Raw genomic sequence first — 20,049 nt, forward strand, 5'->3', positions numbered from 1 at the left:
CCGAGGTAGGATTTTTTTGTGTGTATCATCTTTGAAAAGGTTAAATGATTTCCCAAACGTATTAAGGATCTGCATTGGCTAAACGGTTTTAGATTGTGCCACGTGTCGTGTGTTAGATAACATGTGGTGGCACTCTGTATTCTTTCACAAACTGTTTCTTTTTATTGTTGAATGACAAATGGAATCCAGGAGTTTGACTAGGAAATAGAGGGATCCTTTATTTTGTTTTCTGATTGGTTGGTGCAGGGGATGTAGACTGCTGCCATCTTGATGAGGGTCAATCCACATCTGCAGGACTTTATTTTTATTTTTTTATCACTGCCATTTCATGTCGAAATGAGATATTATACTGAGAAAAGCAGTGACATGTTCAAATGTCACTCTTAATTACACCATTAATAGTGCCTGTGAATAGGCCATATATTATCCTTCCTGGTAAAATATTTATTTTTATAGGCCAGGTGGACATTTTACTCTGTGCAGTGCCAGTGGAAGAATTTCTGCTACCGAAGACTATTGCCATTTTGATGCACCTTCCCTTACAGAAGAGACCAGTTTCTGTTGTTAGCCCCAAAATGGTGCCCACTACTCCCCATCTGCAAGTGCCTCCATAAGGAGCAGCTTAATTTAGCCTAAATGAACAATGAGAATGACTGACAGCCCTCTTTCCCACACCTCCCACACAACTGCTTCACAAGGGTGCCACTGTATTTAAACATGTGTACCTGTTCCACATGGCCATCATTATAATAGTTAGGTAAATTCTTGAAAGTAGGAACGATGGGCATCTTAAAGCAATTTAAAACCGACTACAAAAGATCATTGATAACATAAATTGGAAAATTGACTGGGATCTTGACTATCAATTGCGCAAGAAAAAACCTATGAACAAAGCAAAACTGCGGGATTGGTGCAGAAATTACAAACATGTATTGAGGCTAAGATCTTTGGTTGATTTTGCATCCACTATGATCACGTATCAGCAACCTCAATGGTACATACTGTTGTACCCCTGTGTTACACATAGAGGAACTTTTAGGCTTCTGAAAATGAATCATCTCCCAGTATAGTCTGTTCTAGGCCCGCGGGTGGGGCAACCCATATTGAGTAGGGCATGTCGGCTATGCAGAAATTTAGAACTAGAAACCTCATGCCATTTATTAATAGAATGTACTTAGCTTGAGAATTTGAAAAAGGCATACCTGGGAAAGTGTGTTCATAACTTGGAGACTAATACAGGTAGAGTCTTTTAGTTAAAGTGCCTGGGGGGACTCAACTATTCCTGACATATACTATAATGTATTTATGGTATAGAATTGAGGAACAATAGGTGTAGGAAAACTGTGTAATCTGTTAATGGAAGATGCCATGATTTTAAACATGCCATGTTACTTTTTACTGTGTTAAATAATAGAAGACAAATTAGTTTAGCACGTCATTGTAATATAGACAACACAGGGTTCATATGAAATTGAAGCAACATTTGCTGTATTGCTATACAGATTTGTAGATATCATATGTGTAACTGATAATTTTATAACGTGTGTAAAGTTTATAATGAAAACTGTACCACAATGAATAAACAAAAAAGAAATAGACACAATTTTTATTTAATTGCTTTCCAGTCATACATATTGCAGAACCCATTACTTCAAATCTCCTAGTGAATACTACCAACCAGTCTCTTGGTATACATCTAATGAATTCGCACCAAGTGGACATTAGCGGTAACGCCAGGAGGACAGTGAAGTGGTCCAAATTAATAAGCCATGATTCACAGCCTTGTATATAGAAATCAATCATTGGAAACCTCCAATCCGCCTTGAACCCATAGATGCAGAATCAAATCTTAGTGAATATGAGTTACTAACCGCTAATCTTAAGCCTCTTATCTCTGTTCCCGCCAAGACGGTGAAAAGACTGGCTATAACAAGAGCGGGTTGGTACGACAGGGATTGCCACAATTTAAAAGGTAAAATTATAGATTGCAACAAAAGAGAAAGGGGATTTGGTAAGTCCAAACCACAAGCATTATGAGTGGAATATAAGAACATGCTCTGTTTAAAAAGAAAAAGGTTTTCCACAGAGAAATGGTCAGCCTTCTTAAATGCCCTACAGTCAATGCATGGTGTTTTATTTTGGAAATTGGTGGCTAATAGAGTTTCGGAGGGAGACCAAGCAACACAATGCTGCATAAGTGAGGGTGATCAGTGGTCACACTTCTCAAGTCTTTATAATTCAGACCTGGCTCAGACAAGTATGTACTCCGTTGTCCCGGTTAGTGTGGGGGAATCTATGATGATGTCCACCGAGGAGTTGGTCATGGCAGTAAATTCATTCAAGTCAGGAAAGGCTGCTGGTCCCAATCTTATCCCCATAAACTGTTTAAATAAGAGAAGACTATATGGGCCCGGTCCTCTCCAAGGTGTTTAATGCAGTTCTGTCCAGTGGTGTTATCCCACCCTCATGGCAACAGGCCGTGAACTTTCCAATTTAGAAGAAAGTTAGAAAAGATCAACCAGCAACTAGCACCCAAATTCCCTTCATCGATAATATAGGAAAGTGCTTGGCAAGGTAATACTGAAGCACCGACAAGAATGGGCTAGCAGAGAACGAGTTATCCACGACATACAGGACGGATGCAGGCCAAACCGGGGCTCTATGGATCAGTGTTTCATGTGTTCACTTTTGATCCAGAAATACACAATCATGAGAACAATGTATTTAAATGTGTCCTTTCTAGATCTTAGAACAGCTTTTGACTTAGTCTGTAGGGAAACACTATGGCAAATACAAATTGCCCGTAAAGCCCCTCAGAACCTGATATATACCATCTCCCAGTTGTACTCCTGTAATAATGCAAGAGTTAGATATGAATTGAGAGGCGATCTCTCCCGCCCATTTGATGTGGTGAGGGGTTCAGACAAGGGTGTGCCTTGGCCACACTCCTGTTAAACATCTATATCCAGGAAATAATCAATAGGTTGATTAATGAATGTCAGGACTGTCCCAAATAGGCCCCCAAGAACTTCCCAGTGTTGTTTTATGCGGATGATGCAGTTTTTATTTGTATCTCCCCCCAAGGTCTAAAAAAATCCCTCTCTATTTTCCAGAATCAATATGATGAACTGACTGGCTTTTCACTTAATGTAGAAACATCAAAGGTCCTGGTGTTTAAACCTTCCCATTCCAAAGGTAAATGTTTGAGATTCCATCCACAGCTTTGGTTTATCTTGAACTTGACCTGATCCCTGACAGCTTTTTTCTGGGCAAGGATCTGGAAACCCATAGGGCTGCATTGTCATCCTTATTAGCCCTAGACAGCGGCAAAAGCACTTTATGGGCTTGACACGTTAGGGCAACCTGTCAAGACCTGGACGTATTAGGGGTATGGGAGAGCCCTTTGGTACCTGTAACGGCCCAGGTAACATTTATGAAAGCGAACTTAAGATCAAAGAGTAGCAAGGCCATGGTAGTAGATGCTACCAAATTGAAACTGGGCCTGGAATATCTGGAGGCTCACACCTACACTGGTTTTAAGGAAAACCTGGACATTGCCACCCCTGATTTTGAAAGATCTCAATATATAAGGTTCAGCTTGGGTATTCTACCCATCGTCTCTTTTATCAAAAGTTGGCGTCTGGCCAACACCAGTGATTGTCCACTATGTAGGGTCACCAAAGAAACAGTTAGCCATTTTCGGTTGATCTGTCCGAGAACAATGTCATTGCAAAGAATGTATTTAAAACAGATATTGAGGGATATAGGGATCCACCAGAGAGAACTGGCTGTTAAATATCTAAGAGCATGTACCAACCTGTTTGTAGTTTTTGGTACAGCGCGTTATATACACAGAGCTTGGCTGCAGAGATGCAAGAGCATGTGATTAATCATGAATTTGTTTAGGAATAGGCAATATGGATGAAGCTTCGCGAGTTCTCTCTACACGTCACAAATGCCTATGTCATGTCCCACTCTCTATTTGGAGGAAGCTGGGAGAGTTCTCGCTTCTCTCCGCAATGACCCATTTTATGTCTACTTATTGATTCTAATGGTACTCTGTGATTTAAATATGTTTTATCTGCGATTGCGATTTTCTTTTTGTTTATTTGTACTTTGATGGCTTGACAGCCGAAATAAAGTTTTATGATGCTTGATGGTGATGATGATTATTATTATTATTATTATTATTATTATTATTATTATTATTATTATTATTATTAGTAGTAGTAGTAGTAGTAGTAGTAGTAGATTTATTGTGCACATTCCTAGCTCTGAGAAGCAAAAGAGCACATTACAATCATAGGGGGGAGAACAAAGTTAAGTAGCAGAGAAACAAGGCAGTGTGGATCTAACAAAAGGGGTGGGAGGGCAATTGTTAGAAATGGATCTACAGGTTTCCAGGGGAGTAAACAGTGGGGATCAGATCACCCAGTTCCACGTATAATTGGGATTGGACAGCGTCTCAACCTAGGTGTTAGGAAGGAGCCATTCCTTGAAGAGAAGAATCGTTCCTGAAGTGTAGAAGTGAGGGGGTAGTAGGATTTATTTATTTGAATGTCTAAAGTGCACAAAGCAGCCCTAGGGCATTGTGGTGCTGTTACAGCAGTGCTTACTTAGATACAAAGAAAAAGACAAGAGTACCTGTCTGTGGTTCTTGGTTACATTGAACCTTTTACCAGACAGGTGAGAAATACAAAGACAAAAAATGGCAAAAAGTCCTGCACTACAGGCAAACGGATTGCAGTAACAAAAACAAGGAACTAGAGATGGCAGGAGACCTCCTCAAGGATGAAAGGTGAGTGGGCAGAAAGAACTAGGTGAGCTAGTTGAAGAGTTCAGTTTTAAGCGATTTGCAGAATGCTAGATAGGATGTCTCGTTTTGAAGGGTTGCGGGAGGGCATTGCAGTGCTTGGGGGCAAAGAACGTAAAGCAAGTCCCTCCTGCTTTGGCCCTTTTGAAAGTGGGGACTTTAAGCTGGTTGGGGAGGTGTGACCTAATAAGTCTGGCAGATGTTACTCTGGTAATTCTTTCTGACAGATAAGGGGGGGCTGTGAGTTAGAGGCATTTGTGAGTTATGGACATGGTCTTGAATGGTTCCTTTCTTTGACTGGAAGCCAATGCGCTTTTTGTCTTGCACTTTCAATGTGCTCTCTTTCAGGGATGCTAAGCGCGTTATTTTGAATGACGAAGTCTGTTCAAATTTTTGGAAGAGGTGCCGACAAATAAGATGTTACAGTAGTATAATTTGGCTCCAATGGTGGCTCTCGCTATGGAGAGCCAGTTTGTCTCTGATAGGTATGGTTTGACCGCATTTATTAGTTTAGTCACGAAGGAGGCTGAGGACGCAATGGTGCTGACTTGGCATGTCATTTAGAGCATGGAATCAATGCATAACCCAATGGTTTTGACTGCTGCTGAGACAGGAATTTGTACTGTTTGTCAAGCTTGTTAAGAATTTCCTTGTGGCCTACTAGTGGAGCTGTTTTATCCCTATTGAGACATAATCCGTTGGTTGTCACCCAAGCTTGGATGGTGGTGTAGGTTTTGCATAGTGTTTCAGAGTCTGTTTCATATGAGCCAGTGAGGGGGAGGAGAACTTGGGTATCCTCGGCATAGTTTGTGTATGCTATGCCCAGATTGTCCAAATCGTTGAAGAGCAGTAGGATAAAGAGATTATATAGAGTGGGAGATGTACAGGAGTCCTGTGGAACTCGGCAATGTATGGTGGTAGGAGCTGTGCTAGCCTGCTCTGAGAATACCTTCATGGCTCTCCCTTCAAGGAGGGAGGTAAACCAGGCAGTAGTTTCCTGGGAGAATTGGGCTGAATTGATGAGATGTTTGCAGAGTGTTGAGTGCTCAACCAGATCAAACGCTGCAGACAGGTCAAGAAGGGGAATAAACGCAGGCTTGCCTTCATCCATTATTTCACCTAGTTGGTTCTTTAGGTCCAGTAGGGCAGTTTTGGTCCCATGGCCCGGACAAAAAACCTAATTTGCCTCTTACCTAGGATGTTGTTAGGTTCTAGGAAGAGTTGGATTTGATTGTATGCAGGATGTTGATGGGAGGAGGTTCTTGAGTGTTGGGATGTAGACAGAGAAGGCCTGTTTTATGTTTTTTTCACCCCTGCACAGCAGAGTTCACATCTGCACATGTCCCTATTTCTGGTGGATTGTAGGCCTCTGGAGTTTCTCAGTGAGGTATCTTAAGGACTTCAGGGTGACATGCTTCTAGAAGACACAGCAGGATTTGAAGATGATGCAGGCTTGCAGTGGGAGTCAGTGCAGTCTGTGCAGTCCGATCAGGGTTGAGTGATGTAGTTGAGGTTTCAGAGTTGTTTGATGAGTCGTGTTGCAGCATGCAGGACATATCTCAGGGTAGCCTGGGCCGTCACCAGAAAGGCCTCCCAAAAGGGCATTGGAAAAATCCAGGTGGCCGAGGACCAAAGCTTGGACAGCAGATCTGAAGTTGTTTTCTGGGATGAAGGGATTGATTTCTGCAGGAGAGAAATTTGGTACTAAGACATTTGTGTATTTCTTGCTACACGCTATTTGAAGGTGAGGTATCTGTCAATGTCAAACCCAAGGGTCTTGGTACAGGTGGCGAGCTGGTGCGAGAACCCCTTGAGGTGCATAGAAGTGAGCCAAGTATGTATGTCCTTGTGTTTGCTGTTGTTAGTCAGCAGTTGGAATTCAGTTTTGGAGGGGTTGAGCTTCAGGAAAGCACTGCACATCCACAACCGGATTAATGAGAGGTAGACCTAGACCATGTGGATGTTTGTGATGGAGGATATCTTGAGATAGAGCTTTGTGTCATTTGCATATTGGTGGATGTAGATGTTGCTTGGAACGAGGAGGATTCCAAGCAGTTATCTTTTAATATGTGCATGTTGGAAGAGAAGAAATTATAACTTGACAATATTCTTCTTTGTAGACATAAGTATGGACAGATTCAATAAGGATGTGTATACTGTTACTTTTTTTAAATCATTCATGGCAGCCAGGCTTGCACAAGTATACAAACTAGATTAAAAATGCAGAATTCATATTAAGTGATCAGCAGAACATTTTGAAAGTGTTACACTAGATATTCAACTGTAAATCCTAAACCCTGCATCTTTCTATCTCAGGCACAACCTTTTTTTGTCATCTCTTTTGTATTGCTTGGTAAAGTCCTGTTAACTCCAAAAAATGTGCAATACATTCTCAGATCAGTGATTTACACAGTGAGTTTCACATAATTTTTCCTTGCCATAAAAGTTCTGCAGATAAGTCAATTTGTGAGGTATACTTGGGTCATTCTGATATTACACTCTGTATTGTCGCCTGTCGAAACCATTATGTGAATTGTAGTTATCTAATTTGCCATGATTTACCTAACCTGTGACATGCTATTTTCTAAAGAACAACGATTTAAACTTCAGGAATACACGCTTTTTAAAGTTGCATTTACATTATCAACGTCTGCTTCTTCTATCTCCCTAAATGGACAATGTGTACAGCGAGGGTTATTATTTTCAACTGCTCCCAGTGTAACACTAGACAATGTCCACTTCAATTAAGCATAGTGCATTTGAAGGGCATGTTTTTATTCAAACTAATTGTTGATCGAATGTGAGTAAAACAACACAAAGACGCAATTCCGGTGGTAAAATAAAAACGGTTTAAATGCATACGCAAACTGGAATTTCAACCAGATTTCAAAACACCACACAGCTCTGTATTATAGTGCAGTTATCAAGGTAGAACAGAAGCATAAAAACGGACATTTCCACTTGTTTTGTTAGGTTGCCAGTGGAATTGGTGATGTTGGAATTTGCTATGAACCACAAACACAGATGTAATGCCATCAATTGAACAGGTCCTTTTTGGGGATTTATTTATCTAAAATAAAAAAAATAAAAATCATTCACTAGCACATGAATGCACAGCTTCTTTTTTTTTTAAAGAAAAGAGCGCACACTGCACTTATTTATTGTATTAAATAGCAATGGGAGTGACTGACAATTTAAAACAGGATGGGGTAGTACTGATAGCACTGATTAAACCGTGTGGCTGGCCATTTCTAGCAATATAATGGCATTGATATCAACATTTTGCGAAAATGAAAAGAGACTATGGAAGCATAAATCTTTCACTTCTTCAGCATTAATGCTTAATTAAATTAGCAATAGGTAGCTACTGATCATACAGAATTACATTTCCAATATCCCTTTTTGAATTCTAATTGAAAACAACCCCTCACAAAGGTATTTCCTACATGTCTACAATCATAAATTGAAATTAATTTCCCCATCCCAAAATTAAAATGAGGTAACTACTGGGTAAAAAAATGAAAATAAATACATTTTGTGATTTGTTCAGTGTCATTCGAAATATTTTGAGGCACATTTGAAAGACTGCAAATCTGTATTTTGTTGCGGGTGTAAACCTGATCTTAGCAGCGTCTGTCTAATGCAAGCACAGCAGTGTGCCAGCAATGGGAGAATTGAAAAATCTTTTTGTCTTGTGAGGAATCCATTTGGATTAAACCTTTGTTCACACATATTTGCCGAACTATTAAATGGAGAGGCAACTGAGATATTGCTAAGGTCTGTTTTAATTTCATTTCTTAAACACAGCAGGAGTTAACTGGTCGAATTGTGTGCCTTGGATGTTAATGGAAAGTATATACGGGAAGCGGCCAAACCGTTTCTTTCTCATTTAGTTGCATTTTCAACTACAACCTCAGAGTAATAAGATTTAAATAACTAATGGGCATGCAGTGGAGCTCGGGCTTATGTGAGCGTTGTCTGAAAGTGTTTCATTGACATGGATTGCAATTTAAAATCAATTTAATTTCATCCATTGCAGGAGAACATTTAAAAAAGTAATGGACAAAAACTCTTAAGGGGGAACAATTGAATATGTGCCTCTTGCCAATTGTTTCTGAATGGAATCTGGGCAAGGCCTTCTATATGGCAATTTATGTAATGAAAGGGAAAATGATATGTATTTTGAGTACTCCAAAGTTATGTGTTCCATCTACACTTGACCCTGGAATCCTGCTTATCACTTTAATCAGGTTCTTTTTCCCAGTTGCTAATTTGGGGAAGAAACTGATCCTGCTTGGCTGCTTTCTGCAACAAATATGTTATTCATACAATTGAACAGTTATTCATACAATACTTCATTAATATGTGAACAATTATGCTCAAAGTCAGGACTTAATGAATGTCGTGCTGTGCTGATGTGCAAAGAAAGATGCATCACTGAAAAAACATCAAGCAGTATCCAGTAGGTGCTAAGATGTGTGCTGTAACACCTTGAAGCTTCTTTTGTGCTAGATGGAATTATAACAATGATCTAAGACAAAACAATCGGACAGACTCAAAGAATATAGCAAAATACTACTCTATTATCAATTCAATAAAGCAGGGCAACTGGCAGATATCAGACTGATGCATGCATTCTCACAAACAAACTTGATTGCATGGAGGTCTTAGACTCCAATATGCATCATTTATGATGTCATACTACGTGGCAAAATACAAAACCTATCAAGGGAAGGGATTGGTGAAGGGAACATGTCTACTTGTCGAACATATAAGGATTAGTGCGTCATTGGCTACCCCTTGTCTGTAGTATAGTACTCGTTATAGTGGACATACCAACAATGGATTGGTTCCTGCAACATTGTATGTTAAGTATTCCCTCAACCCCACTGATTGGCCGCCATACTATCCCAACCTTGGACCTTTGGCACTTTTGCAGCACATATGTGAAACGAAACTTTGGTGTTTGAATCCTATCAGACTACTCCCCATTTTCCCAATGAGTCCATAATCTCTCATCGGTAGGATATCAGACAATGTCTTCAGTTTGTAGTTGACCTTGTGTCTGCTCACTGTCCTGCAACTTTCAAGGGAGTGTGATCATACTGTCTTAACCTAAGGCTCTAATGAATAGCCTTTGTTTTCCACTTCTGAGTCACAAATGTGACCATTTCAGCCTTCCGTTTACTGCTATTTGATTTAATGATGCAGGATGCTGTTGCTCCTTTTGGCCTCTAGAGACTTGCTCACTCTATTTCATATTAACTTTGTACACTTTGAATTGACCAGCAGTTTGGCTCTCACAGATGTTTTCGTCTTCTTCCATCTATGAAGAATGTCCCACATTCAGAGCTTATCCATGTACACCCTTTGTACTCTGTGCTTATCCTTTGAAAAGACCATTGTTAAATCAGAGCCAACCTTGACTCATCATCAGTTCTGCACACAAAGCTGTTGTCCTGTGTCTCCTGATTCTTACAGCCTCGGCCTGTCTCTGAGGTAGCTTGGATAAAATTCAACGTGAGCCAGTGTCCATTTTCCTAATTTGGCCATCCTTGCCACGTTATATATTCCTCTATAGCAAGCTTCTATATGTTTCCTTTCTACCTTGCATTTACACTTATTGGTCAGTAAGTTACTTTAGATCCATGATTACTTTAGCTTTAGGTACATGTTACTCTTAGTGCTACAGTTCTTTCATATCGTTTCAGAATAGGTTCATATATCATCTTCATGACATCACTTTTTCTTCATCAGATTTCACTTTAACATCCGCCCATAGTATTCATCGATGTATTCTGACATCTTGGCAGGTGACATCCTTCCATATAGCATTCTTCCATGCAAAATCCTTCCACACTTTCAATGCTAGGGTACATTCTGTATGGCTGTCTGAGTGCACAACCTCTCTCATACACTCGATGTGGAATAGGAACAATGCAAGGGGTCCCATCTATGGCTTTTCTCTGACTGTTCCAATATGACGGCCGCGAAAAGGCGGGAACTGGAGGGATAGCATCTACATGCTCCTTTGCAGATGTCTTTAGATCCTAGGGCACACCTGGCCTCTGGAGGCAAGATTCATCTACTTTCGGAATTGATTAGGGTACACGTTAAATAGTTATTTACAAACAGGCTCATAACAGCACAATTGGAAGATTATGAGATTATTGCAGTGGCCAAGTTTAGACAAGTGGCATAACATCAAAAATAGATTAACACATATGCCCAAAGTCTTGTTTGCCCTAAAATGCCGAGAGGACTTTTAAAGAAAAATGGCACCCTAACATGTATGACTCATAACATTTGTGGAAGGAATGGGTTATCCGCATAGGAGATTGAAACAGTGTTACTGTTGTAGTTTTTGTTATCAGTCAGACACATTTGACACCCTCTACTAATGGGCTTTCCCTCTTGTTTCTCCCCAGTAGAGTTGCGGTATATTGTTAGGGCCTTTTCAGGCAGTCCTTGTTGTGTTATCCTGGATTCATAAAGAATCCGTATTACGTTTCACCTCCGTGGTTTGATGAAAAATGGTCCTTCCATCCAAGGACATTCCAAATTACCCAAAATACCTTTTCAACAGGGTCTTCCCCTTTAAAGAACGCGTTTGCAAATCAGGCCTTTATGGTCATATTGGATGGAGTGTATGACTCATAAGGCATCTGTATTGAAGCGCTACACAATCTGTTGAGACAATGGCTCCACCATTTCAGCCTCCAAAAGCACGAATACAGTCAAAGTTAGCCTAGAGGGAAAGAAAATATGAAATCCAATGACATTTTAGTTCGATGAGTGATAATAAAAGGAACCAAAACATGGAATGCTTTGCCTCCATATTTAAGGAATGTACCATCAGTGACACTCTTCCATGAGATAGTAAAGTCTGGTTGCAGAAGAGACTTACACAGGCTATTTCGGTCTGTCATCTTCATATTTCCTGATGGTTTTCCCCATAGCATTCCTCACTCCAAGTGCACGTTATGCACCCACTGCTCACAGTGGATGGTACATGTATAAACATACAACATATCAGTAATTAAATGAAGCTTGTGGCTATCAATTTTGCAAAAGAACCACTGCACAATACACACTTTGGCCTTCAAGGAATCACCACACAGGAGTGTGAACATGTCATCTGTGCTGTCTGCAAACAAGTGCATTTCTTTTTTCTAACATAAGCAGCTAGCGATTGTAATAATGAGGGGAAATAAAGCATATACAAATGTGAGATGCAGACCAGTGACTTTTTATAAAAATGCATACAGAATGTTTTTCAACATAAAATGTCATCATCTAGAATCCTTTTTGAAAATGTCACCATGACATCAATCAGGCATACTTTTTTAGAGACAGGCTGAGTGAATGTGTGAGATAATTGTGCAGGTGTTCTGCGAGTTAGTGGCATTCCCGCAGGTTGGGCAAACTGTTTGAGCACAATTTGAATAATGGGCCCCGCTTTCTTTATTGCCCTCGTTGCTGAGCATAACTTGTTCTAACTCAGACAAGCTGAGATGTCAAGGTGGGGAAAGTTAATTGACAGCATTTGAAAAAGCTGCATTTTAATATGAATAGGAACGAGCAATGCTTGCCCGTCAATGTATTGACAGGCTTCCACAGCGGATTTCGTTTTCTACACCCAGAAAATTATTGTAATATTGCTACTTGCGTCAGAAATCAGTCAAGTTCGTTTTTTTTCTGTTGCTACCCGCAGTATGGTTCAAACTAAGTTGTCATGAGTGTGCCACCATTAAGGGGGAAAGTAATACATTGTGTTACATTTAGCAGAGAGATGGTGGACTGCATTTCGTGTACCATAGTTCACATACAGAGGCATTTGCAATGGTTTAAATGCCAAACATCTTGTTAAGAAATTAATCTTCACAGTTCTTTTGTTGTTGAAGAGATCTTGTAAATTCTGTGGAAGTCACTATTGTTTGATTGGGGGTGTTCAGCGCAAACTTTACACAAGTGGCACATTTAAATGAATATTTATTCAGAATCTAGTGTCTACAAAGCTCACACGGATAGTTCTGAAAGTGATATGAAGATCCCATTAGCCTCGGGGCTCGCATAGTATTCAGCAGCAACATTCATCTGCGGCACCAAATGCACGAATGGCCTCATCAGAAAGGTGTGTGCTCGATAGAAGAACTTAATAGTCCCGGAAGGATAGCACAGGGGCAACATGCTCGCCTGGGAAGCAAGACAACATAGAGCAACCCAGGTTCGATCGCTGGGTCCGCGCTTAGAAACCTTTGGGTATTAAGCGCATTACAAATAACCAATCATATCAACACGCAAAAGAAACATGACTGTGCCACTGATTCTTAGAGAATGTGCCCCAGTGGAACTCATACATCCGGTAACAATTGAAATCACACCAGTTTAACATCATTTGCGAGGAGATATATTTCACTATTATTGATTTTCTTTGTGTTCAGTAACGCCTATTAATTGATTGTGTTGAAAATTTCACGCCAGTGTTATTGGCCTTGAATGCAGTCAATAAAGTTACTAGAATATAGCGATTGCTTTTATTTTAATTTTTATAGTGTAGGACTTCTTATCTCACTGAGCTCAATGAACTAAATTAAGGAATAGTAAATATAGAATGAAGTTGGGTATCAGGATAAGTGCATGCAAAGTCATTAGCAATAAAGAGTTTAAGGAAAATAAATAAGTATGCTGTTTTCTAAAGAGGGTTTTCTCAGCTAAAAACACGAAAATGACAAAGATCTCATAGTTTAACAGTGCACGCATAGAGGAAATACTCCCTCAAGAACAAGGTTGTCCAACTCCTGGCCTCGGAGGCCTGGAAACCCCTCATTAAAATTCATGAGATACATTTGCATACAATGGCCCTCATTACGACCCAGGCGGTAAGTTAGCGCCTGGGCCGTGACTTTACCACTATGGCGTAAACTATGTTTACGCCATGGTGGTTGGCGGACTTACCGCCCCATTCCGACCTTGGCGGGGCGGTAAGTCCCCAATCCCCATTTACCCTTCCCCATTCCCATTTTTGCCCCATAGGGCATAATGGGAGTGGGGAAGGCGTTAATTACGCCACCGTAAATTACGGTGGCGTAATTAACTCCATGGTCCCTTAGCACCATGGATTTTAACACCTGCTAAAAGCAGGTGTTAAATCCGCCATGGTGCTAAGGGACCTCGTACTCAGGCGGCAAGGGTCAGCGCTGTTTACGCTGCCCTAAACCCCTTACCGCCTGGGTCGTAATGAGGCCCAATGAGTCTAAATGTATGCAATTTTTTTCTGATGAATATTAATGAGGGATTACTTGAACACCCGTCAGGATTGCGGCCCTCGAGGCCTGGAGTTGGACAACCTTGCAATGATTCATCAACTAGATTGCCCTAAGTGTTGCACGCACATCCCTTTTAATGGAGTAACCCATTCCAAGACGGCCACAAAACGTGATCCCTTCTAATGGAGTAACCCGTTCCAAGATGTCAGCCAAATGTGATCCCTTCTAATGGAGTAACCCATTAAAAGATGTCCGCAAAACGTATTTTCATCCATTGCTGCGTTTCACTGAAGGCCGACATGAAAAAAAAATGGAAGTAGCTAAAGTTCGATTTCGTAGGACAAAGGAATGTACCTCAAGCATAAATTAGGTAATTATTTGCGAGCTCTGCCTTAGATCATATCTCAGTGGCTCAAATAATCAGAACAACATGGTTTTTCATTATCAAATGCATCATTAAGTAGAATAATGCTGACTATAACGTACGCAATTTGTATATTTAACGTGTAATTTTACATTGAGCGCAATTCATCACAGTCTACTTGGAAACAACCTGCTGACAGTGTTATATTACACTTTGAGAGAAAAACGCCCACCTACTTGTGTATTCATGTTTTTGGTCATGGTGATGACTAGATCAATCTATGTGTAGACACAGTCACATGTAAGGCAAACAATTAACAATCCCCTTCATTGGTGGAGATCTTGACCTATGCTCTCTATCAAACATTTTCCTTCTAACGTTTGATTTACATTGCATGTCGCTGATTAATAGGTCATACCTTGCTTTGTGAACATTGACCATAAATACTTAAAAATGGGAACAATGAGAGCCTGAATTACTATTTTGTCCACTTGTGTATGCCCTGCACACATACAAGTGGAATCAACACCAGCAGTTTGCAAGTGGCAGGTTCACAAAGTTTATCTCTGCAAATTCTGTCACAGCCTCTGCAGATTCATCTCTGCGAAGCAGGTGTGAAAGTTATGTTGCTAATTCCCCTGCAGTTGGTCTACCCTACACAGCACTGGGTACAGACGGATGTGCAATGCATGCACGTGTCTGGACAGAACCCCGCCAGCATTTTGAGCCCCAAATAGAAACACTTAGTGCCTGATTTTTTTTTGCATTTCAACTACCGTGCATGCGCACTTCCAACATCTTTGTGGTTGAAGGGTTGTTTACAGCCCTCTATCCAGGTGGTTTCATCTAGCCAATGCCTGTTGAAGGGTTGGTTCTCTGAGCACCATGTCAGGTCCTTCTGATCGTTACAAGTACCTGTTCATAATCATATACTTGCAATTCATGAATTACAAGCGAAGACATGTGCTAGGCAAAGGACTTCACATTTTCCCCACACAATTCCTTTTGGAGGGCAGAATAAAGTTGAAAATGACAAGATTCATGGTTGCAGCTTTCGGCTTTTAATGAAGTTAGAAAGATGACAAAATCATTGAAAGCACTTGTCAAACAATACATTCTGCATCACATTACCAATACATGCATATTAAGATTCTAACTTTGCAAGCAGATTAGAACATGGCCTAGATTTGCTTACATTTCAGGGTGTTTCTGTACATAATATGCTCAACAGAATCACAAGTGCCACAGAAGACAGTTGAGTTGCATGTGTACATTTACAAAACAAAGTGTTTTTTTTTTCACCATAACGCAACATACGTTTAGGGTGAACACATTTATAATGTCCAGAAATTCACCAGAAACGTGTACAGTAGTGTAAACGTATGAGTGACAATAGGTATTTTATTTGTTTTATCATTTGTGATGATATAGTGTATCCTTGTAGAAGCGCTGGTGCCAATCCCCAGAGAATAGTGGAGTGTATTTATTGGTTGCCCCTCTAGTATTATGGAAATGTAATAATGTAGATCCTAACAATGACTTTACCAGAAATAGTAAGTCTTTGCCCACGGCAACAGAAAATGTAGTGTTATAAGGCTCTTAGGTCTCCCTTCATTTGATGACAACATGAGTGATAATTTAATCCAATATATACCAATCCATCAACCATGGCATTGGACCATCTTCAAAAAGAATGTGTTGATAATTCTGGAATGCTCTCTTGTGTTCTTGTATGTTTATGTTCCTTTTAAGCATGTTTGTAGCTTTATTTCTAATATTGTTTCCCCTTTCCATTAAATACCCACAGCGAATCCAACAAGAGCAGGAGGGAGAGAATTTCCTGGCTCAGCCGAGGTCATTCGGGAATCAAGCAGCACAACAGGAATGGTTGTTGGAATCGTGGCCGCTGCGGCATTGTGCATCCTCATCCTCCTTTATGCCATGTACAAGTACAGAAACAGAGATGAGGGTTCCTACCATGTTGATGAGAGTCGAAACTACATCAGTAACTCAGCACAGTCCAATGGGGCTGTGATCAAGGAAAAACAGCCCAACAGTGCTAAAAGTTCCAACAAAAACAAGAAAAACAAGGATAAAGAATATTATGTCTGATAACTACATCTAATGAACACTTGTATAGAAATATCCATTTTATCTGAGACATAATAGGAACTGATTTACTTTACTTTTTATGAAGCACACGCAGAAGAAGACAGGGAATGCAATTAGAGAGGAGAGACTGTTTTGTTTTTTTAAATACAAAAAAACAAGCATTATGAACATTTGTTTCTCAAACGCAGGAGCCAATAAAATTCCCTAATACAGTGTTTTCATTTATTCTGCCTGACTTTATGTTGCTGGGACATTTTCAAAGACAATGATGACAGCCACGCATTCATAAAGCAAGGAAAAATTCAACATCAAGGCACAATACAAAAGAAGCTACCTATGGATCTGGATTTAGCCAAAGTGCTAGCACTTTCTTGCAAAGTAAGTTAGTCTTTTGCCAGACAAGACTTTCGTCATATTACATGGCTCAACTCGCAGACTTCAAGAGTTTGCTGCCAAGTGCAATGAACCAATGATTGGAACAAGCTTTCACAAAGAAGGTGCTGGCTTTTCAGAAGACGTCTGTATGATACATATATGAAGCCCCTTTGTGTTTGTGAGGAAAATAGTATGGAGGCCTTATTTTCAGAAATGTAAACTATAAGGCACTTTTTTCACAAAGAAAACAAGAGGGCATAGATGCAATCATTGGAAGAATTTTCATGCACGCTTACTATGTTACAACATATGTTTATATAAAACACATCTATATGTGCTTTCTGGACTGTGATAAGTGATGTTTTATAGCCTGTTGTATAGACAATGCAAAATATATCTGCTCTGCCATTTTTGGTAACCTCAATGTTCTAAGTGTTGCTAGTTATAGGAAGTTTTATGACATCTGAAGCAACCAACACTTTCTTTTTCAGCCAATATAAATAATCAATTTCTTTTTTTCACTTTAATTTGCATTGTTGTGAGGGTGCTGATGGGTGTGTGTATGAATGTACATAAGAGACAGCTAATTTTTTCTTACCTTTTCAGCAGCCTCTTTTCCATTATATTTTAGGTTTGTGTATGAAAGAAGTGGGTCAGGAAGCAAAAATAATTATATATGTAAAAATCGAACTCCAATCCCCCAATCCCTAAATAATCAAGGAAGGTACTGTATGCCCTATGAAGTATGACATTCCAAAAAACGTTGTTCATAAGAAATGTATTCCAGGTATGGCTTCTCAAATGTATCAAACTCATCCAAGGGTATATAGCATTATCTAGTATTCTGTTACATGTTTATAAAGCCACCGAACACAGGTGCAGATGGTGTATTCAAAAAGTCTTAGCTCTCAAAAGTGAGGAGCTACATGTTCACTTTTGGAAACATCAAAGGTATATTATGTGGCCTAATGTGTACAAGGAACTCTTTTTGAAGTACACATTTTGTCACAACAGGAAGTATTTTTAACAAAATCTATTCTGTAGTATTATTTGTTATTATAACAGAGAAAACATATAATCTAATGGTTTAGACATCTGTCCTAATTTACTACACGTTTCTTTTTTTATAACTTCTCTCAATATATTCTTCACACAGCACAAGCTGGAATATCCTCGTTTTAAAAAGCTATTTTTTTTATTTTGTGTAGTTTTATAGCAATAAAACATAGAGTAATATATTGCTTACAATGAAATTCAAGAAGAATATATTAGGCTGAGAGAGGATACATGAAGAGAAATTAACAGAATAACTGGTTGGCCTCCCTGGAGGAATATAGATGTTCACACTTTACCCATAAGAAAAAGGAATTTAAAAGTAGCTTTAAACTAAACTCTCTCAGTTCCTGATGAAACATATGTGACTGGCAAATCTCTTGCAAACAAACATTTGAAATGCATGCAGTCGATATGAAACTGCCACTCGTAGGGGTTGCCAAACAAATTTGTTAGAATAATGTATTTTTTTAAAAAGGGCTTTATTAATTTTGCGTATGTTTGATGAAGTGGCAATGAGGATGTTCCACATACAGTACCCTAGGGCTACTTCTTGCCATATGGTTCACCTGTGGAATCTAGACTTAACACCATTGCAATGCAGCTGTACTCAGGGACGGATGGAGGCAGCAAATACAGGTCTGATGTTTGAGTCAGCAGCTCTAATCAATAGGGAAAGGGTTGTTTCTACATCACATACAGAACCCTGTTTTCTGAAGAAAAAAAAATATATTATTTGGGAGCAGCCAATTTAAATTGATCATGGAGTTAAAACGGTACTTTATTATTCGGATTTAATATGGGTAATAGACATTGGAATATTCTAATCATATGTCATAATGCAATCCAAATTTAATTTCAAGTAAATGCTGTAATACTGTATTAACATGGTAACACAACTGACCAACTTTTTAAATTGGAAACTATTTTGAGTATTTATCATCAACAGTTTTTGATTACTGCTCTTTTGTCTTACATTGATATCATTATTATAACTGTATGCCAACATAGACGCATTTCTAAAAACAAATAACCACCATTATGGTTCCACACATGACCTACACGATTATTTCCATTTACAAACTCTGTTTGTCTGGCTGAGAGGAAATCGTTTCTATTGCTGTACTGTGTTGCCTTTCTTAACAAAACACTAAAGTAATGTGTGAAATGATCCATCCCCCAAGAAATCAAGAGGCCAGATGTCCCTAACAATATAGTGCTTTGTGTGATAGGTATTTACACTTTTAATTTACTGCAAAGCCAACTCATCCATTACTGGAAATGCTAAGCAAGTGGAATTTACTGTTTTGTTAATAAAATATTTCTTAATACAATTCTATGACTACTTGTTTGTTTATCACATGGCACTGTATGTTCTGCACCTCTAAAATGTTTTTTTTAAAAAAAACATGGTCCACATTGTAAATCACTATCTTGTGAACAGTTTTTTCACTACGGTGTCTCTTCCACTCTCGATTACATATTAGTTATTTTTGTTCCTAAATATACAAAAAACACACAACATGGCTGAATGATTTAAGTTCTTCACTGTAGATTATCTTTTAAATGCATGGGCACATATGATTTACCTAACAAAGGTGAGCAGCGGGTCAATTATTTCATAATTTAAATTCTTGTGATGAACATAATATGTACACTGTAAAATTAACATTACTTGAAGATCAACTATGCCTGCTAATCTCCTTCTTTTTCTGTCAGTCTTCTGTTATATTTAAGCAATATGCCCCAACGGCGATGGCATTATCATAGTTATAGGCCCCGAGCGAAGTGAGGGCCTTAACGAAGGCACTGGGGCATTACCAGAGTTGGTAATTCTACTGCCGCGAGGACCATATAGCTATTATTACCCCGGCCTGCAAAAAGACGTCAAAGAAAATGGGCGCCATGGAAAGGGAAAACGGAGACCGTTTTCCCTTTCCCTGGCAGCCATCGGGAGCGGACGTGCTAGAAACAGAAGTGTTTTCAGCACGTCCGCTCCTGAAAAAAAAAGAAGGCAAGTGGGGTTGGGAGGGTGGAAGGGAGGGGAAAGGAACAAAAAAAGA

The 20,049-nt window shown here is 39.4% G+C and overlaps 1 protein-coding gene across 31 annotated transcripts in view; it reads left to right on the top strand.

The window, feature by feature from the left end:
- The window catches only part of NRXN1 (neurexin 1), a 2,019,102-nt gene extending 1,999,782 nt beyond the window's left edge, over positions 1–19,320 (top strand). For all 31 annotated transcript variants that reach the window (XM_069608380.1, XM_069608381.1, XM_069608367.1 and 28 more), the window contains one exon: positions 16,254–19,320. In XM_069608380.1, the coding sequence (XP_069464481.1) occupies positions 16,254–16,558 (305 nt within the window). In that variant the 3' untranslated portion in view covers positions 16,559–19,320. The remainder of the gene's footprint in view (positions 1–16,253) is intronic.
- Positions 19,321–20,049: the final 729 nt, after the last annotated feature.

This window comes from Ambystoma mexicanum, chromosome 4q (assembly GCF_040938575.1).
Source record: "Ambystoma mexicanum isolate Mex_15411 chromosome 4q, UKY_AmexF1_1, whole genome shotgun sequence".
Classification (NCBI taxonomy): Eukaryota; Metazoa; Chordata; class Amphibia; order Caudata; family Ambystomatidae; genus Ambystoma; species Ambystoma mexicanum.